At 42.8% G+C, this 22,077-nt stretch overlaps 5 protein-coding genes across 5 annotated transcripts; 2 read left to right on the top strand and 3 right to left on the bottom strand.

Moving 5' to 3' along the window:
* Positions 1 to 1,869: 1,869 nt before the first annotated feature.
* efemp2b (EGF containing fibulin extracellular matrix protein 2b) lies at positions 1,870 to 5,827 on the bottom strand (the record flags this gene model as incomplete). Its single annotated transcript, XM_083665395.1, has 10 exons — positions 5,728 to 5,827; positions 5,401 to 5,449; positions 4,912 to 5,124; positions 4,587 to 4,709; positions 4,368 to 4,484; positions 4,122 to 4,241; positions 3,816 to 3,935; positions 3,299 to 3,425; positions 2,694 to 2,889; positions 1,870 to 2,031 (listed from the first exon to the last, which is right to left on the bottom strand). Exons 1-10 carry the CDS (start codon positions 5,815 to 5,817, stop codon positions 1,870 to 1,872), a joined length of 1,317 nt encoding a protein of 438 aa, XP_083521521.1. The 5' UTR covers positions 5,818 to 5,827.
* A 2,407-nt stretch (positions 5,828 to 8,234) lies between these two features.
* On the bottom strand, positions 8,235 to 12,837 carry fibpb (fibroblast growth factor (acidic) intracellular binding protein b; the record flags this gene model as incomplete). Its single annotated transcript, XM_083686006.1, has 10 exons — positions 8,235 to 8,457; positions 8,634 to 8,731; positions 9,322 to 9,408; positions 9,678 to 9,741; positions 9,873 to 9,981; positions 11,057 to 11,190; positions 11,424 to 11,524; positions 12,042 to 12,168; positions 12,328 to 12,526; positions 12,759 to 12,837. 10 exons carry the CDS (start codon positions 12,835 to 12,837, stop codon positions 8,388 to 8,390), a joined length of 1,068 nt encoding a protein of 355 aa, XP_083542132.1. The 3' UTR covers positions 8,235 to 8,387.
* Positions 12,838 to 14,123: 1,286 nt separating this feature from the next.
* On the top strand, positions 14,124 to 14,723 carry LOC310823732 (coiled-coil domain-containing protein 85B-like; the record flags this gene model as incomplete). The annotated part of the gene is made up of 1 exon (XM_083696581.1): positions 14,124 to 14,723. The coding sequence occupies one exon, from the start codon at positions 14,124 to 14,126 to the stop codon at positions 14,721 to 14,723; it is 600 nt and encodes a 199-aa protein (XP_083552707.1).
* Positions 14,724 to 15,538: 815 nt separating this feature from the next.
* tmem223 (transmembrane protein 223) lies at positions 15,539 to 17,184 on the bottom strand. Its single transcript, XM_083696547.1, has 2 exons — positions 16,482 to 17,184; positions 15,539 to 16,314 (listed from the first exon to the last, which is right to left on the bottom strand). The coding sequence occupies exons 1-2, from the start codon at positions 17,086 to 17,088 to the stop codon at positions 16,016 to 16,018; spliced, it is 906 nt and encodes a 301-aa protein (XP_083552673.1). The 5' UTR covers positions 17,089 to 17,184; the 3' UTR covers positions 15,539 to 16,015.
* A 1,120-nt stretch (positions 17,185 to 18,304) lies between these two features.
* LOC310825000 (cofilin-2-like) lies at positions 18,305 to 22,077 on the top strand. Its single transcript, XM_083697396.1, has 4 exons — positions 18,305 to 18,384; positions 20,230 to 20,540; positions 20,681 to 20,757; positions 20,862 to 22,077. The coding sequence occupies exons 1-4, from the start codon at positions 18,382 to 18,384 to the stop codon at positions 20,972 to 20,974; spliced, it is 504 nt and encodes a 167-aa protein (XP_083553522.1). The 5' UTR covers positions 18,305 to 18,381; the 3' UTR covers positions 20,975 to 22,077.

Here is a 22,077-nt window from a genome sequence, read left to right as displayed (position 1 = left end):
ACCAGGTAAGCCCTACAGTACATTACCCCCTGTACCTCCCAGCTCCCACCCACACCCATCTGCTTCTCCTGCCCACCTACATACCGTCTGGCTACCCTGCCTCTGAGCTACAAACACACCCTCGACATTCATTTGTATAATCCCAAAACAATGTGGTCATTGCTTGTTCCAATGCCAGAGAGCCTAAAGTTGTGAATTGACAAGTCTACAGAAACCTGCCTGACATACAGAACATGTTAACTTAGCACTCATACGGAGAGATACAACTCATTCAGCATAATAGGGTTTGTGCAAAAGCCTTTTACCTGCCTTTTCATTTGAAACAATGTCCACCCATCTGGTGTCTTACTGTACTTAGAGTGGATCTGATTAAGAGGTTTTAGTGGTGGGTAGGCTTCTGTTGTTCCTGCCATTGTGTGGGGACATTGAGGTACTGCTATGGTTGTTGCTCAGCCCACTGGTCATGTGTGTGGGAAAGCTGAGAACAATTCATCATAACCTCTGGTGTGTGTGTGTGAAGAAGAGCATGATACAGCGAGTTCACACATCCATCAGTTGCTTCTACAGCAGCATTCACATCATGATAGTTTCTAAAACTCTTTTCTAAAATAAATGTCAATTCTTAGACAGCAGTTCACATAACAACTGAGTCAGTATCACTTATGCCTTCCTCTGAGGTTATAAGTCTCTAACCATAATTCTGAAAGTCCATACCGGTGATTACGATGCATATTTAATATATCACTGAAATAGCAATGGCTTAATTTCAGATTTAATTAATAGCTTTATTAATGTAATACAGTAGCTACTATATAGAAAATATAAATAAACTCCAGGGTAATCAGTGTAATTGAAGTGTGTGTCTTTTATCTAATTAGTGCTTTACGTCTCTGTCTCATACCATGAATTATCGCTCCTTGAGCTAAAGAGATCTGAGCATGTGCAAGAGTGAATGAGAGAGGGCAAGCAGAAGAACAAGTTGTTGAGTCTGAGTACCCTAAATTAAGCAGGAGTGTGGACAAGGGAGGTGAAGTGTATGCACCTGCAGAGAGCTGGAAGGCGGCAACAGCAGTGAATATTCAGGCTTCAAATATGACATTTAATTCTTCTTTTAATTTTAGTACCATGTCCTTCAAAACAACAATCATTTGTCAAAACTGCAGATTAGTTATAAACAGCAATGGCTATACCATAGAGATAGAATTAATTCCACAAGGGATAATACTAATATCTGAGCTAGAATGGAATGAGGGATGAAAGATGGCGACATAGATAATTAAAATAACATGAGTCCTTTGAAATAACAGCGTTGAATAGAGACCTGATGTTATATGAGTCGCCTTGGTAACAAGGTATAATGGTCCTACTTCAACTTTGCTAGCAAAGTGTATTGAAAATGTGGCGCAGAGGTAAGTAGACTCCAAGAATGATGTCTGAAATTATGGTGAACAAAATGTCATTGGGTAATCAAAGTTTCATCATTAATTGGACAATTTTCTCTCTGTAGCAAAATGCCCCTCTCTCTCTCTCTGTGTATGTGTGTGTGTGTGTGTGTGTGTGTGTGTGTGTGCATGTGTGTGTGTGTGCGCGTATGTGTGCGTGCGTGTGCGTGTGTGTGTGTGTGTGTGTGTGTGTGTGTATGAGAAAGAGAAAGAGTGTGAGATGACTCACTGAATAATGAGAGAATGTATTCACAACTTGCTCTCCACAAGCTTTATTCTTAAGGAAGAGTCTGCCAAATGTTCCTGTCCATGTCCTTAACAGCTCCCTTCATCCACATCACATCTCTCTCACTCTCACTCTCTATTTCTGTACTTGCTCTCACCCCTCTCACCCCTCTCTCTCTCCACCCTCTCTTTCCCTCTCTCCTCAGAAGGCATAAGGCCCAACAAAGACAGACAGCCGCAGGGAAGAGCTGGTCTGATAGCTCATGAGGGGGTTGACAGACACCATCTCTAGGTCCAGGGTGTATTCCTTAGGGCCAGTCACGGCACGGGCCAGAACCAGCATGGCGCTGATGTTGTTGATTTGCTGAGAAAAGATTGAGAGAGAGAGAGAGAGAGAGAGAAAGAGAGAGAGAGAGAGAGAACAAGATACTGGCAGTAAGTGAACGTGCTGGACTCATCATTTGAATCTCCAAAACAGTCTCAGATACAACATGCAGAACACATGCGATTTCTTGAAATGAAATGGTCCTATATTTTTATTTTCTGTTTCACTATTAATATAGGCATTTTTATGTGTGATTAGATGTTAGAAAGGCTTGATAATAGTTATGTTTTACCAATGGTAGACATTCTGACTTGTTGGCATGCTTCCAGTCCAGTGGTCTGGTGTGGTATAAGACCATGTATGGCTATGACTGGGAGAAGCTCTCGCCTTGACTCATATACAGTATCAACACTGTCCCCATTTACCTCTACATAAACACACCCATGCACGCGCACACACACACACACACACACACACAGAAAATCACATTCACACACACACACACACACACACACACACACAGAAAATCACATTCACACATATGGCACAACACACACAAAATGCAATATCACACATAAAGACTGAGGTTTAGTCGACGGTAATTTGTGGTGAGTTGAGTGAATCTGGTATTCTGTATGTGGAGTGGAGAGACACTAGCTAGCTGATTCTCCAAGAGTTAGCAACATTTCCCACCCACTCACCCGTATGTAGAATTCCCCGTGGTCATCTCCAGAGCGGATGCGGAAGGTGTTGTACGCTCCAGGGTAGACGCTGGTGGCCTGGATCTGGAAGATGTCCGAAGGGACGGAGCGCTCGGAGGTGATGCTCATATAACGGTGGACGATGGAGAACGGAAGGTCCCGACACTCTGGCTTCACTACCGGGCAAACGCAGCGGCTGAGGAGACAGGGAGGCGTGAGAGGAGACGGGGAGGCGTGAGTTACTTATCTAACACATTGCTATACATCGGTCGTCATTTCTTAGAAGGCCTTTCAGGACTGGGCACCTACTGGAATAGTGTTGCTGAGGTGTGAGAATGGTGTGTGTGTGTGTGTGTGTGTGTGTGTAGCAACATTATATTACGTGATTGTGCTTGTACCATGGGGGTTTGGGGGTGAGGCTTCTGTTGTTCCTGCTATTATGTGGGAGGACATTTAAGTACTGCTACTGTTGTTGCTTGGCCCACTGCTCATGTGTGTAGGAAAGCTGAGAACAATTCATCCTAACCTCTGGTGTGTGTGTCAAGAAGGGTATAGTACAGTAATAGAAATGTATGTGTATCTGTGTAAGCGTGTGTGTTACTTACTTGTCGGATACCTGCACATAGGGCTCTTCACAGCGGTTGGAGTCAGCACACTGATACCCCCCGTGGATATTAATACAAGTCTGACCGTCTCCACACTGGTGTGTTCCAGCCTCACACTCATTCACATCTGGAGAGGGGAGAGAAGGAGGGCACAGGAGAGAGAGGGAGGTGGGAATGAGGTGGGTAATATCAAGCCTCAGCAGGAGCATTCATTCTAATGTTAGTACAATGACTCCAATTCACGTTTGTCAACCCTAAACTAGAGCTGTGAGGGCAGTCGGTGTGGGTGTGTGTGTGTGTGTGTGTGCGCGCGTGTGCATGTGTGTGTGTGTGTGTGTGTGTGTGTGTGACTGTTATCATATTCCCGCCATAGCTCCCTCTCCATTACTTACTTTTTCGCTCTCTTATGCCAGGGTCAGCAGGTAAGAAGTATTCAAGAGGGCCATCAGTGTCAATGCCAGATGTAAATTACAATAATTGTTTGTGTGTCATCCCATGAAACCCTAACAATGCTTACCATGGCAAAGTCTTGAACCCTGTAGCTGGTACCCCTCTGGACACACACAGGAGAACCTCCCCGGCTCGTTAAGACACTGGAACTGGCACATGTAGCTGGAGTAGCTGCACTCATCTATATCTGCAGAGAGAGGGGAGGAGAGGCAGAGAGTGGAAGAGGTTGAAGACATCCAGGACACAGCATATCGAAGGAGAGGGCTTAAGTTCAATATCCATGTAGCAACAGTGCTCTTCTTTTTCATGTTGGAAACACAACAATATAGACTGGCAAGCAGACAGACAGACAGACAGACAGACAGGCCCATACCGTTACATGAGGAGCCGTCTGGTCCTAGTTCGTAGCCTTGTTCACAGCGACAGAGGAAGGTGCCGTACGTGTTGTAACATCTCTGCTGACAGGGGGCGCCCATCTCACACTCATTCACATCTGGATGACGGCAAGCAAGAGTGACCAGCGGAGGAGTGAAGAAGGGTAGAAGTCAGGAACAGGTGGATTTGATCAGCCGTTGGATTCTAAACACATTTTGTCGTCATCCTATACAGAGGCACTTACCAACACATGAACGGTTGTTTCCAGCCAACTGAAAGCCAGATTCACATTCACAGGAGAAAGAGCCGGGAACATTTACACAACGATGCTGACAGTACCTGTTTCTGCACTCATCAATGTCTGCAAAGGAGAGGAGAGGAGTGGATGAAAAGCCTCATTAGGGTAAAACTTACGGAGCGAAGTTCGGTGTAAAGAAGGTGTGATAGAGAGTGTCTCACTCACCCACACACTCGATGCCAATCTTGCTGTACCCGTCTGGACACTGACAGCTGTAGGTGCCCACAGTGTTAATGCACTGCTGGCTAGGCTGGCAGTCATGAAGATCCAGTCCACACTCATCCACATCTGCAAAACACACACACGCACGCACACAGCTTTTGATTCACAGAACAAAGAGAGTCATTCTGACAACATCACACCCTGATTACCATTTTTCTGTCAAACAAAACATGTCCCTCCCAACAACAACAACAACACATACACTCATACTCATAGTGTCTCTACTCCCACCTGACACAATTGAGGCTTTTTGAGGCTTGTCACTCACCTACACAGACCTCCCCCTGCGCCTCATAGCCCACTGGGCAGGGGTTGAAGGCCTCGTTGGATTCCACAGGCAGGCTGGCCACTGATTGGCTGGAGGGTTCAGGGGCAGTGATGACAGAGGCAGAGCGAGGGAGACACAGGTAGCCACCATAGTGGTTGAAGCACTTCATCTCTCCCTGGCATGCTTCTGGAATGGTCTCACACTCATTTACATCTGATCGATAAGAGGGGCGAGAGAGAAGAGGAGAGAGAGAGAGAGAGAGAGAGAGAGAGAGAGAGAGAGAGAGAGGCCAGACCAGTGAGAGGGGCAGAGAGGATGTGGACAGGGAAAATGGAGATGCAGCAAATGTGCATGTAAGGGGCCAAATAAAACAAAGAGGCTTGGTGCCATGCTATGATGACAGTGACACCATGGGATCATTAGCACAGTGACATAACTTTGTCTCACATAACTCTCTGTGACATTAGAGTCAAAGATTCATCCACCCACCTTTACAGTGCTGACTCGGAGCATCCCACACATAGCCATCTGTGCACTCCTGAGAGAGAGAAAGAGAGTGTCACACACACACACACACACACATACACATACACACACACACACACACACACACACACACACACACACACACACACACACACACACACGCACGCACACACACACACACATCTCATGGCAGTGTAGCTGTCACAGAGACAGGAGGTTGAAGGTTGGCTTTCAGAAGAACAGAGTGAAAAACGGGGCAAAAAAGGTGAGGTAAAAGGCATTAGAATGGAGTAAGGAGAGGAGAAGAGAAGAGATTTCATTCATCCTTACCGTGTAGCCGTCTGCTTCAGGAGGAGATTGGGATGTTGTAAGGTGGATGAGGGAAAGACTCGCACATAATAACCCATATATTCCCTGCATACTCTCTCCTGTACACAAACACACACACAAGCAGATGTACAGGATAGTGCTTTAAAACACTGTAGATTCACTTGATCACAATCACAAACATGCACACAAGTCAGTCATCCAGACTGAAGACTACAAGAGAAAGCCTGGCAACACATGGAGGCAGAGTAGTGATGTACCAGTCTATCTGTGTGTGTGTGTGTGTGTGTGTGTGTGTGTGTGTGTGTGTGTGTGTGTGTGTGTGTGTGTGCGTGTGTGCGTGTGTGTGTGCGTGTGTCATTTGAACGAAAACATAACAGCATATTATAATGGTGTGAAATCTCATTGACATAATGGCTTCTTTTCTCAGACCCAGAATAAGCCCACACCTGACCTAGACTATTAGACTACTGGAGAATCTCCACTGAATATGCTGCCTATCCAGGAAACTTATATTGGCATACCAACCACATCACCTCTCTTTTGGGAGATTAAAGCAATTAAACTGGCTCCAAGAGTGCTGTGACCTCTTTTTCCTTTTCCAAAATTCCACTGCACCAGTCTCATAATGCCAGAGATGGGACTTCAGTGGATATAGGGAGGAGGATGCAGGTATAACGAATATATATATATATATGCATATGCATACAGGGTAAAGTTCACATCTGCATACAAATGTGTTTTGGTACACAGTAAATGTTTTTGGGTGACCTATAGGCTACAGGCAAGGGAGAATGAATGAAACGTGAAGTCTCTCTTTGTTCACTACAATGGACTGCATATTCATTCTTAAATGTTCTACTGATCTAATTCACACATTAAGTTGAAAGTCAAATCATTAATCAAAAATAATTTCAATTGAAATAGCAAATTGTATATTCAAGAAATGTTACTCACTGAGCACTTGGTCTTCTTCTCTTGGTCCACAGATTAGTTCACTTGCATGTAACGATTCCTTTTTACCCGTTCACAATGTATTCTAACCGAAGATCTCTAGATGCAGGACTACAGAACGGCTTTATGGAGTCTTCCTCACTTTGTCACCTTTTGTCTTAGTGATTTAGCGGTCGTCTCCTTCACACTGTCTCTGTCCTATAGCCACACTGGGTGTGTGAACAGCCAACTGTGGCCATGTGAAAGTGTGTATGAGAAAGAGAGTATTTGTGGGAAAAAGGGGGTTGGGGGTAAAGAAAAAGGGGGGAATGGTACAGCCCCTTCTGAACCACTCCAACCCCCCCCCCCCCCCCCCCACACACACACACACACAACCTAACAACTTCCTTACTGCACAGCCTTGCCATCCTTCAACCTCCCCGTTTTGCCTCTCTAGCCAGGATTCAAATTCCTGGTCTATAGCCCAAATACCAAATCAATCACTCAAATGGCCTAACCCTAACCAGGAAAAATCGTGGCGTGTAAAGAAACAGACCCTGCTTCCCAAGGAGAGGCATACCTGGGTTCAATCAACCCCCATTTCCAACCAATCAATACCTGGGTTAGGGTTAGGGTTAGGGTTAGCCCTAACCCTAACCCTAACCACCACCACTGACCATTCTACCTCAGTATCGTATCACTCTCCCCCAGCTCCCTCTGTACCTCTGCCATCCATCCATGCCTTGTGCCACCCCTCCCTCTCCCTCTTCTTAAGACACAGTCGGATATTTACAGCCTGGGAAGGGGGGCCCGTAGGAATGTGGAGACAAATTAGTGTGCAGGATAAAAGGAGTGAGGTACAACAGTAAAAGACAGCAGGCCACTGTTTCTACACGGAGCACTCATGTTGAATTCCAATACTATCCAATGGTGCCCAAGAGCATCTATGCATTTGGAAAAGTGATCTGATTCAGGGAATACTGAGGCACTGTGATTCCATTCCCTTAGTCCAAGTTATCATTAGGAAAAAGGGGACACTTTCTCAAGGAAATTTCCATGACCATTTGGTGCGACAGAGGCAGGAGGGGGTTTGACAGCTGTCCCAGTGAAGGGGTTTTATAGGGCAGTAAAGTCTCAACTCAAACCCAACCCCCCCCATCTCAGACAGCCCTGACCAACTGTAGCCCCCTGCTGCTTACCCACCCCCTTTAGACACACACACACACACACACACACACACACACACACACGCATACACACACACGCACACACACGCACACACATGCGCAATCAACTACAAGCACACACAGACACAGTTCCACACACATACTAAGCATCAGACACATGCAGTATGTGTAAAACAAATATCTTCATTTAACTCACAATTTACACATCAAAGAATGTTCATCCAGTATATTTACAAGGACAATAATTGAGGGGCCCTACCGAAGAGATAGGACAGAGGAGGAGAACAGGGCTATCCTCGGCGGAGGTAGTTAAATGAAGAGATAGGACAGAGGAGGAGAACAGGGCTATCCTCGGTGGAGGTAGTTAAATGAAGAGATAGGACAGAGGAGGAGAACAGGGCTATCCTCGGTGGAGGTAGTTAAATGCATGAGAGATGACTGAGTTACGGATTCACTGGAAGATGATGTGGCGTGATTATAAATACAGAGCTGTAGACTAGTGCTTTCTATTTTGAGGTCCAAACCAGCATGCAGGGGATCCCCCTATTCATGGTACATTTTCAGGATACAGCTTTTGATGACTCTCATGTATCTGTCCCAGGTCATCAGGTGCCTGACAGAAGAAGTAAGCAGTTTTAGTTCAACAACACAAACTGTATGAAGTCTCAGGTGATTATACATGCATGCATGTGCGTGTGTGTGCACACACACACACAGACACAGACACAGACACAGACACACACACACACACACACACACACAGACACACACACAAACACACAAACACACCTGAATGTGCGAAGAGAGTGGACTGCATTGGTGTAGTGAGTGAGGAAGAGTGTGAGCTCTCCCTCTGTCCATCCATCTGACCGACATGGCTCGATGAACTGGGAGGTGAGGAAGAGAGCAGTCTATTAGCAGTATACAAGCAGCAGAACTGGCCACAACACAATTCATCAAAACCTAATCTCATCAGAATAGGAAAATAAACAATCCAGACCTAAAACAATGAAAGTCAGAAACAGAGCAGTAGATATGCATAGCCCCATGGTCAAGCTGATAGAAACAGATTTAATACCATAACATAGAAAATGTATTTATGGTCTAAGTCATACACCTGTTATAGACAGGCCAAACGTACCTGTCAAGGACTTTTGGATACAAAATCCAATATTTTCTAGCTACCTCACCACTGTACAGACAGTGACACATCATAAAACATGTTATATATATTGTAGTGTAACGCAATAATGATTTAAAAAGCATTACAGCTTGTGAACGTTTTATTTACAAGATTCTCATTTCAAACCTGCAACATGCCCTAAACCAATCAGATTCTTTCTACCCTTACAATAAAGTTGACGACACTTTATGTCAACCTGTGTGAAGCTCACTGAGGCATGTAGTAGAAACCTGTAGTAAATCAACCATGACTGATGTAATAATGCATTAATCTGCAATTAGGAATGTACAGTACCTTCTCCACAAGGTCGATGAATAGATCTCTGACATCTTTGGTGTTTGTGAGCTTAGATGCAATGTTAACCAGGGCTCTTGAAAGACTCTGTATGTAGACAGAGGGTGAGATAAAAAAAAAAAGTATATTGCTCATGATATGCTCATCTCAATCTGAGATGTAGTTGTGAACTTTATTTAAGTTATCATAGCTTTGATACCTTTCATTTGGAATCAATCATTATTCCAGGCATTGAATTAAAATAAACTATTATTGTCTATACTTAAGATTGTTTCAAGATTTCAATTATTGTTAGGAACAACTCAAATTCTGTTAACAACACATTTTAGAATTAGTACACAGTTAAAGCTGCTCACTTTAAAGTTAGCCTCCATTTCATTGAAGACGTTGATCTTCCCTCGAAGCACAGCACACACCAGGCTAAGAGGGTGACGAGAGGGAGATGAGAGCAGTTAAGAGGAAACAGTTACGACACACAGAGCAATTTCTATAACTCTCCACAGTAAACCCATTCAAGCACTTTCCTACCCATGATTACTATCTATCCATACCTTTTATGTTGTTCAAGCACGTCTTTGTCAGTTATCAACAATTTGAGATCTTTCAGGTCATGCAGAAACTCTTTCTCCAGGTCAACATCCATATCCTCAATCATGCTGTCTGTGAAAAACAAAAGTGAGTGAGTTTGTGTTTTCTCTGATGCATTCTGCTCTCCAGTTCAGAATGCATAGTCCCACTATTTTAGGGTACCCAAAAGTAATGGGACAACTGGTTTGACAGATGTTTCTGGTAAGTCAGGTGTGTTCCATCACATCATTTGTGCAGGCATGAGAGAGCTGTCAATGCCTTTGGAGTTTAGTATTGGTGTCTGTCAACATGAGGACCAAAGAGGTGTCATTGAAAGTCAAGGAAGCCATTATTAGGCTAAAAAACTGAAAAAACGATCAGAAACATAGCCAAAACCTTAGGGTTGCCAAAATCAACAGTTTGGAACATTAAAACATTAAAAAGAAAACATGCATTTCATTTCATTATAATAATGTTTTCGGCAAAAATACCTCAAAACAAACAACAACTGAAGATGGCTGCAGTACAGGCCTGGCAGAGCATCACCAGAGAAGATACCCAGCATCTGGTGGAGTCAATGGGTCGCAGACTGGCTGTTATTGCATGCAAAGGATTGTCGACCAAATACTAAACATGAGTGCTTAATTTGGGTATTACTTTTGGGTAATCTGAAATAGAGGGACTATGCATCAAAAGTGGTGTCATTTCTGAATGGTGAAACCAATATGTACACCAATATCATCAAATAAAAGCTGAGAATCTTTACTTTAACCTTATAGTTATTGTTTGATTTCAAATCCAAACCTTTGGAGTGTAGAGCCAAAAGAAGAAAAAAATGCTTCACTGTCCCATTACTTACACAGGGCACTGTAACCCAAAGCCAATTGAGATGAATATAATGTCTGGGCCACCCACAACACACTCTTCTGGGCTCAAGTGTTACAGTACATGCACCATTGGTGTGATTCAGACATCAAGCTCTAATTCAACGATTAGGCAATCAATCTACTGTCTAACTTGGCCTCATAGAGCAATGAAGTAAAGTCTTGTAACTTATGAGAAGCCGTATATCTGAAATATCATTCAAATTCCCCTAAATAATCTACCTTGACCAACAATGTTATGTACAAGTTATGTACTGGTATACACCAGCACAGATGTCTCTCACCCACAGCTCCCACTGTCCAGTGGCTGATTAGCTGCCCTGCACAGAAGGAAAAGTCCTGGAAGGAGAGGTACTGCAGCTTCCTCTTTCCCGTCTCAAAGCGGCTGTTTGCAAAGAACACAATAGTTGCATAGTCCCTACAGAAAGACAGAAATAAGAGAGAATCACACAAAAAGTTAGTATATGTATGTACCAAAAAAGTAAGGGCAAGTTTCTAAGAAACATCACATCATAATTGTGTTCCTATATTCAGCAATCATCCTTTAAACTTTATACAGGTTTAGTCATTAACAATTTTCAGAAATTCTTGCCCTACACACTATGTCTATTTTTTCTCTCTCTCTGTCTTTGACTCTATCCTTATATCCACCTTGCCAGTGTGTCAGACAGCAAGAAGTGATGCTGGATATTTTCCACTAGGGGGCCCTTCAGCTCCTCCACCACTTTGAACACCCGCTTGAAATTGTCAAACTGGAGAGAGACAGAGAGAAAGAGAATGAGAGGAAGAGGGAGAGGGTGGGAAGGCATCAGGTTGGTACAGTCCATATCCTCTATATTTCTATTTTTGAATAATATTCCATTCTCCTGTATTTGTATGTTTGTATTTTGTATGGTTTATTTGAACAGGGCTAGAGATAAGAAACAGAGAGGGAGACAGATGAGGAGACCGTGGGTGAAGGTGGACTCTAGGGGTTGTACATATGATTGTGGAGTCAGATGTTCTACCCCTGTGCCAGACTCCGGCCCTATGCTCTGCATTTCTAGCAAAGTGTCTGTTCTTAGTGAGTCACAGAACATACACAGCATAAAATTATATGACCACAAGCGGATTCCTCCTGGCAAAATTGCATCTCTATGCCATATCTCAAAATACATTTTCTGCCTGTCCATTAGAGATGGTTTTCCAGGGTAATCTGAATCAGAGGTGCATTATGCCACTGGAACAAGGACGTTCTCAATGTGTCAATGGCACTCATGTCAGTCCCACCTGGCGCCTGCAGCTTTTCAGTGTGATCCCTGTTTTAGAACTGATGTCATCCAGGTCCTTCTTGGTCCCTTTGGAGAGCTTCTTTCCCAGCACCTCTCTGGCAAATGTACTATCAAACTTGTAGTATCTGCACAACACAGCAACAACTCACTGTCAAACTTCTTTTTATGACAAATGAGGACAGTTTTTAGGACACACACACACACACACACACACACACACACACACACACACACACACACACACACACACACACAGACACAGACAGACAGACAGACAGACAGACCTCTCAATGAGCAAGCTCTGGCTTTGGGGCGGGATCTGGAACAGCAGCTGATTGGCCAGTTTGGTAGGGTAGTCTAAGAGGCGCTCACACATCTGGAAGGTTCTGAACTGGTCCATAGTGTCACTGTGCAGCACTTCTGCACTTGCCTCACACTCCAACAATGCCCCTCCATCCATCCGCACTCTCACTGCACTGGCCACTGTGAGGGAGAGAGGAAGGCAGAGACAGAGGTGAGGTGAGAAGAGATAAAGGGGATCAAGTGGGAGATGAGGGGTGAGAGATAATTACTGTGATTAGGTCCTTAACATCCTAATGGGTACACTAAATACATTTGGGTCCACAACAATGCAGTGAGGACTATGGTAAAAACCAAATCATTCATCTCATCATAGCCTCATAGTCTCACAGAATAAACAGAATAAAAGACTAACCTGTATAACCATCCAACCAAAGCTGATAGACCTCCATATCCATGATTGTAGTGTTTCCCACAAACACATCCAGCTCCATAGCAATCTTTTAACGGCCAAAACATACAATATTGGAGAATACATTTCAGAACAGTTTTTGTGGGTCACAACACTTGCACAGTAGACAGTCAGAATGATCATTCACCAAGTCTAAATATGTCTAGGCCCTGTTTAGTTTAAACGAATGGGGTCAATTCAATCTAGGTGAAGCTGCCATGAACACATAGCTTGGATGACCTGTAGTCATTCGGCACAAAAGGTAACTCACTGCCTAGTCATTATATAACTAAGTCAGGGGAAAATACTTACCCTGAAAATTCGAAGGTGATTTAGACTATCTGTCAAATTGAAGTTAAGCTGTAGCCAGCAAATACATTGCAGCAGGCATCGTTAGTTTGGTACAGCATCTGCGGACGCAGGGTTCTCTATAAGATTAGGCTTATCAAATTTAAATAGCTGTGTCAAACGAACGCTCAAGACAACATTTAGATACGATGTGTAAGCCTCATCTAATTGTTAAATCACAGCGAAACGTCCAAGGGGGGTCGCTGACATGTTAATGCCTCTCAAAATCCACAACAGAAAGCGCAACTTTATTGGATCTATTGGATTCGTTGGATCTTCTGAGATATTAGTAGATACTCTTGAAGGCACTTTACTGCCATCTACTGCTGTGGGGTAAAAATCTATTCTTTACTGCGCATCACAATGACTCGTGCATGTAATCGTAGACTATTTGCAACACATGCTGTCCTGGAAATAATATCATAGTCGCAGAAAAATCTTTCTACATCTTTCAATATCTATTGCTATCTGAAATGGTAGGCGGCCAGGGGAACATGTAGATCTACAAAGGTTTCGACATTTGATAGCACGCCTGCCAGGCAGAGAGGAAAAAATAGGCTCCAGTGTTTCATACCATATCAATATTTGTGGTGGTGATGATGAACTGGTCTTTGACCAAATCGATGTTTTCGTCATCCTTTTCCCGCGCTTTGATGCATCGATAGAATATGTCACATTTGATTTCCAATGTTGTTTGTCCAATTTTTATTCTCTTAAACAGTGGAAGAGCAAATTAAGCCATAGCAGGTTTTTTTTTTTTTTTTGCAGGACCTGCGGCCTTGCAGATGATGAGCAGGACATCTCTTTGGAGACGCTATGGACGGCAAGACAATCCAAATAGGCTCATTTTAATCCATCTGTAAGCACAACCTGTAATCATTTTATGAAATACTGAATGTGTGCTTTCATCTCACTCAATGACATTATAGCATCTCGAGCCTGTAGCTGCCGCGCATGCCAAGCATAGCCACCAACAACAAAATGTGCAGCAACAGTGAGATTGACAGCGAGCTCTCTAAAATGTCCGACGCGCACTTGTTATCATTCTCAAAGACAGACCTGGTGGCCCGGTTACGCAAAGAGGAAGCCAAAAAGATGACAGCCCTGATACAGCGGGGGCGTTTAATCAAAGAGGTTAACAAACAACTGCAGGATCATTTACTCGAAATCAGGGAACTTAAATCAGTCAATAAACGACTTCAGGAGGAGAATCAAGAATTGCGAGAACTATGCACTTTCCTGGACGATGACCGATTAAAAGTCAAAACCCTGTCGCGAGAATGGCAACTTTTTGGACACCACGCAGCCAAAGTGATGCGTGAGGACTTGGGTGACCACTTGAAAAAGCTTGCCGATTTGGAGCGAGTGCAAGACGGATTGGTTAAAGAGAATTTTGATCTTAAGGAACTGTGCGTTGTTTTGGAGGATGGATGTGTCAACAGAGGTGATTCCAGCCCTGGCGGGTCGTCGGATATAAGTCTACAGTATTTGCTGGCCCGGGACCTTGGAGATGGGAGCTCCAGTACTGGGAGTATCGGTAGTCCCGATCCGATTCTTCTAGTGTGTTCCCCCGATGATTAAGATTAAGAGATTATTAAGGGGATATTAAACTCAGGACATATGCTATAGCAGGTATATTCATTGGAATTACTCATTTTGCATGTAATGTATATAAGGTTATATCACCCAAAATATTCTCCATATAAGCCATTTCCTCTGTCAAACTGCTAATTAATAACAAGAAGCGTTCCGTCAATCACCATCAAGCAATGTCAATGGGCATAACCGCACTGTAGCCTACTGACTGGAGCTGACCATGGTACTGAAATGAACTCTGCCGGTAATTCAAGGCCATTTCCCCATGCACGTCGACTATCACTGAAGTGTATGTGTTCGAGAACGACATAAACAACTGTTATTGCAAACTGATCCACACAACAAACAAAAAAACATTCTAGAACGAAAAGGGGTTATTCGACTGTCCCTGTGACTCCTTTCCGCTGTCCTTTGGGGTTCCATGTATGGGAACTCTTTCCAGCTGAAGAACCTTTCTGGAATAAAAAGAAATTCTAAGAGTGGTTAAATGCTTCACCAGAAAAAAAAAATACCAGTACAGAATCTGTAAATCTCAAACACACGCCCAATGTCTTATTGCCTATCTGCTTTTTAAATATTCACTAATAGATGGGGATTGTAATTTAACAAAGAGATAATTTTATTGGATTGAATGATGTGTTATCTTTTGTCTTATTGTGCAGCACAATCACATTAGCTATTAACACTGTTTTGGTGACACATTTGTATGTATTGGAATTTTTGTACATTTTATTACAATTTCAACAAGGCATTAGCCTGTCCTTTAAGCTGTTAAGCCTTTTGAAAGTAGATTAGTGTCCCCTCCTTGAAATCAATGTTGCCCCCGTAATATTTGTGAGTATTGTACAGTGGTGCTGAATTGTTGTGTAGTATCCTAATTGTTAAATAACTCATGTTTTAATTAAAAACATTAAAGGCTTGGAAATGTAGAACACTTGTAGTTTTCTAACTGATTTGGTTTGTTTTGAATAATTCTCTTCACAATGTCCTGTTATGAGATTAATCAAGGGGGGGGGGGGGGGGAGGGTCTTCCTTTCATATGGCAAATAACTGAAAAATATATTTTTAGTCAGAATACTGTCAACTCAAAAGCAAAAGATGGTTACAACTGATTGACTGTCCACACCATTTTAATATGTCATAATCAATGAAAGACAAACAGGCACAAATGACTTTGTCTAGCCTACTGAATCAACAGTGTGCAATAGACCTTATAGGCTGTTGCCTATCACCCAGAAGTTGAAATTGCACTGTGATGTATTGCTGCTTCTAAGACCTTAGAATGGTCGATAAGCCCCAACAGTAACATCAAACAGTTTAGGATTGTTCAGTGTCCCTTCGTTGTCCAAAAGAAAGTAGAACTTGTGGCCTTTAACCCTGAGGGGAATGAAAGACGGCGACTCCTGTCTGTGGGCATGGCAAGTCACTTGTGATAAGGGTATGGTCATTCTCTGCCACTTGTTTGGTCCCAGGGGTGACTGTGTTGACACAGTGACCATTCCACCCCCCTTATGCAAAATCACCTGGCTGACAGACCGGCGACAGAACAGCAGCCCGAGTCCAACAATTCCTCCTCCTGATAGAAAGAGAGGGAGATAAATAATACAAATTATGACACAAATTGGCCAATTAACTAGAGTTGTTACGTGACATTATGTGAAGACTGAGTGAGACAACGGCATAGGCTACATGCCTGTGTGCCTTGAGTCTATTTGGCTACATTTTGGCGCCTAGCCTACCTACCAATCACAAGACAAGCCAGTGTGAAACCGTATCTCCAAGCATTAGATCCCAGGTTCATATCGAAACTCCAAAATCCTGCCAAGCCAGTAGTGGCCACTTTCCGTCCACCCGAATCACTTCCGCGAGTATCTCGAAGGCCAGTAAAGGCAAAGTGGGCCAGGTATGTCCAGAAAAGCAACTGACCACCACAAAAGACTGCTAAGAGGCGAAAGAATCTGGTTCGGTCGTGCTCAAACAGAATGACATCTTTTGCAACTGATGTGGAAAATGAACGGGAGGCGATCGTGGGTTGGTGCAGTTTCTTTAGTAAATGACATCTTGTCTGTGTATTCAGCATCCTTAAGTGAAGTGAGCACAGACCAAAACATAACGATCGGGTCCCCTCTCTTCTCATCCAGTTGTAAAGACTTGTCACCCCACGTCCCACCCCAACGCTTGACGACAATGGCTTTGCCAATGTAATTAAAGGCATGTGTGATGAACAGTTCAAGGTCTTGCTTGGTTTGACATCGTTGAAGACGCTCAATCGCGAAATATTCGGCAGTCGATGGCGTGCAAAACGGGAGCAACGCTCTGATGTACTGCACAACAAATACTGAAAGCCCATTATTGTCGGTGTTTCTTCCTTTCAGTTTATAAAGCTGTTTTAATGTTTTCAGAGGGAATAGGCTATAGCAAATACTTCATGTCTTACTATATAGGACGCCGCCATGACGGGAAGTGTTGGTGTACGGATGCTGCCCTGGTACAAACAAGATAGATAACCTGACTATCAGAAACGCAACCGGTCTTGCTAGAGAGATTACATACACTCACCGGCCACTTTATTAGGTACACCTTGCTAGTACTGGGTTGGACCCCCTTTTGTAGCCCATCTGCTTCAAGGTTCGACGTGTTGTGCGTTTAGAGATGGTCTTCTGCATACTTTGGTTGTAACGAGTGGTTATTTGAGTTACTGTTGCCTTTCTATCATCTCGAACCAGTCTGGCCATTCTCCATCAACAAGGCATTTTCGCCCAGAGAACTGCCGCTCACTGGATATTTTCTCTTTTTCCGACCATTTTCTGTAAACCCTAGAGATGGTTGTGCGTGAGAATGCCCGCATATCAGCAGTTTCTGAAATACTCAGACCAGCCCGTCTGGCACCAACAACTATGCCACGTTCAAAGTCACTGAAATCACCTTTCTTCCCCATTCTGATGCTCGGTTTGAACTTCAGCCGGTCATCTTGACCATGTCTACATGCCTAAATGCATTGAGTTGCTGCCATGTGATTGGCTGATTAGATATTTGCGTTACCGAGCAGTTGAACAGTTGGTCAGTAGGTCACAAACATGTCAGAGAAATAGTTGTCCTAAGATACATTCTTATTCAAATCATATGTAATGCAATTCTCATTGAAAAATGTCCCAAGTGAATTTCTACTTTATTGATAGATAAATACATTTTGTTCAGGTAGGCCTACCTGGGACTGTTTCGTTTTTTTTTTTTTTCATGTAGATGAAAGTCGTGACTCATGTCTTTATTTAGGCTACTATTCAAGAGCACTCACCTATGAATATGGGCTTGATTTGTCTTCAGTAGGCCTGTACAGACTGAGCTAAATCTGTTTTACTTCTCACATACTAGAGCAATTTCAGCACTAGCCTACAATTAGAGAATTTTACTTTGTGTAGTCCGCTGTTGACCAACTCTGTTGCGCGAGTTTGTAGGTTGGAAAAGGGGGATGAATTTGACACAACAAAAAATACAGTTCCCATGATACCTTTTGTTGACATACTCCCTCCTTTGTTCTGATGCCCGTCAGGCGCGCGTGTCCGCCCGTCTGGTGTAGTACGAGCCCATCCGAGAACGAACATTTCATTTTCGACTCAGACGCAGACACACAAAAGATCCAACTATGGTAACGTTACGTTCATGTTCCAAATTATCTTCTTAGCTACGATAATGCACTCATCCCACAGTATATTTTAGCGAACATTTAGGAGGAAATAACTGATCATAAAGTGAAGTGATTTTATTTCGTTTCACATTTTTTCACAATCGATGAACATTTCTGCTAGCTAGCTAGCTAAATATGTGATTGCTAACCTGCTAGCAATTAATCAGTCAGTTGTCATTACCTGGCGTGGTTACTATCTAGCCAGTATCCCGGTTTAAACGTGAAAGTGATTGTGAACCGGTTTTTATTTATACTAAGCACCAGTTTGGGTTTGTCAGATGATTGCCAGCTAACGGTTTTGTCAGATGACTTTCTGGTGGTGTTTCTAGTCTAGTGTGAGAGTCCTCGCCTCGGGCTAGCTATCTGTCAACCGGCTGTCAAGTCGTACCAGAGTCGGAAATAACATGCATTGTCATTATACAGCAAGTATGTCAGCTATTGCTGTAACTTAGCTAGCTAACTACTTGCTCATGTCTATAATTTAGTTTTAGCTGTCTAGTCACCTGACGTAATATTCTCACTCAATTAGGTAGCTACCCGAATGGTTTTTCAGGCCTAGCGGCCTGCTTGAACGCTTGAACTGGCTAGCTTTGGTTGCTAGCTAGCGGGTGACACAGTCAGTTCAAATGGCAAGCTCTCTGAGCAAGCTAGCTAACTAGGTATATGTAGCTATTGCTTTTTGGCATTCTCCACTTTATATTGTGGTAAATGAGAACATATGCTTCTGTCGTTTTCTCTCATTTGGTAGTGTCTCATTTGACCAGTCATCAGGCAGTCTCCTGTCCTGTCCGACCCCACCCTACTAGGAAGTGCACCGTTTGAACCACTAACGTTAGCTAGCCAGCCAGCCAGTTTCCTGTATTGGACTTGCTACGAGGAAATAGGCCTATATCTTCGGACTTTGTTCAGTGGCCGGTTCTTTGACTCTCGCACGATTGTAAATTATCTGTGTGAACCTCCCCTAATGATTATTAAAAACACATCTCTCCCCACTTGACGTGCATGTTGAAGTGAAATAATCAGTGTTTTAATCCTCCCCACATTTAAACAGGGTTAGGGTTCTCTGGTAGGTAGAGATAGATTGGCTTGTTGTGTCGCAACTCACTAGCCATAAGTGAACCTGGACGAGTTGTATGTAAGGTCTCCAGGCAGTAAGTAGGCTAAGCAAGTAGGCCATACTATTGAGTTGTGCATTGTTAGTCACCATCATTGTTTACAGTTTACATTTTTTTTTGTACATTTTAAAATTGTAACAGAGACCTAATTGTCTAAAGACAATTTTATGGAGGCTAACGTTTGCCCAGGTTATTCTCTAGATGGTAATTTGGTACTGTATTGGATGATCATGGTTGTTGCAGTTTTTAGTGTGGGAATATGGGCCACTGTGTCATTCACTCACATCTTCAAGGTGTTGATTTCAGGAGCACATTCAGCTGCTTCACATTCACCGACAGACAGCTGGTGTTATGCTCATATAATGTACACGTCTATCTTGATCTGACACAACACTTGAACACAGTTATTGTATTATTGTGGTGTATTTTTTAAAAGGGCAGAAATTAGATATCTTTGGCACTCAACAGCTGGACATTATTTCAATAATTCAAGGACTGACCTAACCTTTACTTCAGATAAAGCCTAGGCATTACAGTGGGCCTTTAAAAAAAATTTCCCAATGGGTTAGCCAGGGGTAATTTCAGGCAGCCTATCTTTTGCTACAAGCACAGTTTTTGGTTGGGTACACAAAGTTAGTATATTTAGAGCGACCGACTTTTATCATAAATCTCAAATCATTCCTCCCCCTAGGCCTCTGGGGTGACAGTGACCGATGAAGTGATTACCGTCTTCAATGAGATGAAGGTCCGCAAGGCCCAGGCCAATGAGGACGAGAAGAAGAAGAGGAAGAAGGCAGTGCTGTTCTGCCTGAGTGAGAACAAGAAACACATCATCCTGGAGGAGGGTAAAGAAATCCTGACTGGGGATGTGGGGACCACTGTTCAGGACCCTTACTTGCACTTTGTCAAGATGCTCCCCTCAGACGACTGCCGCTACGCCCTCTACGACGCCACCTACGAGACCAAGGAGACCAAGAAAGAGGATCTGGTCTTCATCTTCTGGTGAGTGTTAATTGTCCAGTACTGGGTTTGAAGGGGAATTGTCATTAAGAAGAAAAAATAAAAAATCGTAAAAAAATAAAAAATTGATAGTGACAGACATAAACAGTTCACCCTTTTTTTGTTACCAATCTGTGTTTCAGGGCCCCAGAGAGTGCTCCCCTGAAGAGCAAAATGATCTATGCTAGCTCCAAGGATGCCATTAAGAAGAAATTCACAGGTGAGTGGAGAGTGTTTTAGGACAAAATAAATGATCATTTTATGCTTGTGTATTCTTCTAATGTTATTGTATGATGTTGACATTTTAATACTGCTAAATTCTAGGTATCAAGCATGAATGGCAAGTTAACGGTTTGGATGACATCAAAGACAGGCGCACCCTTGCAGAGAAGCTTGGAGGCTCATCTGTGGTGACCCTTGAAGGGGGACCTGTATAAATCCATTATTGGGCTTCAACTGAGGCCTTTAGGGAGAGAATGACCAGATCCTGGGGGTTTTGCTGTTCATTCCAGAATCGGGAGGGATTGGGTGGGAGGGTTTTAAGTACCAATAAGAGGGGCTTGGCAGTGGGGTTGTACTCTTGTTGTCTCAAGAAAATCAAGTATGCTATTTCATGGTTTAAAATTGTGGTTATCATTCCACCTCTCAAAATAAAGAACAAAAATAGACTCATGGTCTTAAAATTGATGATAAAAGATTGACAAAATTGATGAAAAATTTAAGAAATGTATGTACACCATTTCAAGCTTGTCCTAACAATTTATCAAAAGTACAAATGAGAGGGTTGGTGGTGGGGTTGTATTCTTGTTGTAAGAAGAAGTATGCTATTTCATGGTTTAAAATTGTGGTTATTCCATTTCATCAAATGAAGAACAAAAGAAAAATGAAGAACAAAATCAGACTGATTAGACTGAATCAAAATTGATGAAGAAATGTTTCAAGCTTGTCCATAAAAAATCCACTTAAATGACGGAACAAAATATAACCAAAATGTGGTTTATATTAAAGTGGGTGATGATGAAGTAGATTATTGAGATGGAGAACTGTTTGTGTTATGTATGATGGAGGTGTATAAATGGACTGGGCAAAAGAAAAAAAAGTGGTAATGAGCCATTCTGACTATCACAGTGGGTTATTAATATGTCCATTTATGAATACTGTTCATACCTATCTGCTGATAATTCCTGTAATGCCAAATTTGTTCTTGAGCATGTTTGTAGCTAAAACTAGATTCAGTTCTGAGCTTATTTGCCTAACATTTCAATTCCCAAACTTAACTCAATTCCAGTAAATTGTGATAATTTCCAAGACCTTTGACCAAACAGTTACAAAGTGTGTTTTTAAAATGCATTCCTTTTTCCCCCAGACAACATTTCAAAACAGCTTTAACATGAATTTAGAAGAAGTGGGTTTAATTAGGTGAAGTAAGGTGGGAGGCAGCAGTTGGAACAAGCCTGTGAGAGGAAGTGTGGATGGATATATTGTGGGTGTTTTGTCTTTGTCTCCTTATGTCTAAATAAAGAAAATGCACTTAAATTTA

Source organism: Argentina silus (assembly GCF_951799395.1).
Source record: "Argentina silus genome assembly, chromosome: 2".
NCBI classification, from domain to species: domain Eukaryota; kingdom Metazoa; phylum Chordata; class Actinopteri; order Argentiniformes; family Argentinidae; genus Argentina; species Argentina silus.
This window is presented reverse-complemented; position numbering and strand designations above follow the sequence as displayed.

What these genes read in the sequence shown, in the direction of transcription:
- tmem223 (XM_083696547.1), bottom strand. Translation starts at nt 17,088, where the DNA reads ATGGGCTTTCAGTATTTGTTGTGCAGTACATCAGAGCGTTGCTCCCGT. An exon ending in ACTGGCTTGTCTTGTGATTG is followed by an intron (nt 16,315 to 16,481) that starts GTAGGTAGGCTA and finishes TCTTTCTATCAG; the next exon opens with GAGGAGGAATTGTTGGACTC.
- LOC310825000 (XM_083697396.1), top strand. An exon ending in GATCTGGTCTTCATCTTCTG is followed by an intron (nt 20,541 to 20,680) that starts GTGAGTGTTAAT and finishes TCTGTGTTTCAG; the next exon opens with GGCCCCAGAGAGTGCTCCCC. An exon ending in CATTAAGAAGAAATTCACAG is followed by an intron (nt 20,758 to 20,861) that starts GTGAGTGGAGAG and finishes GCTAAATTCTAG; the next exon opens with GTATCAAGCATGAATGGCAA.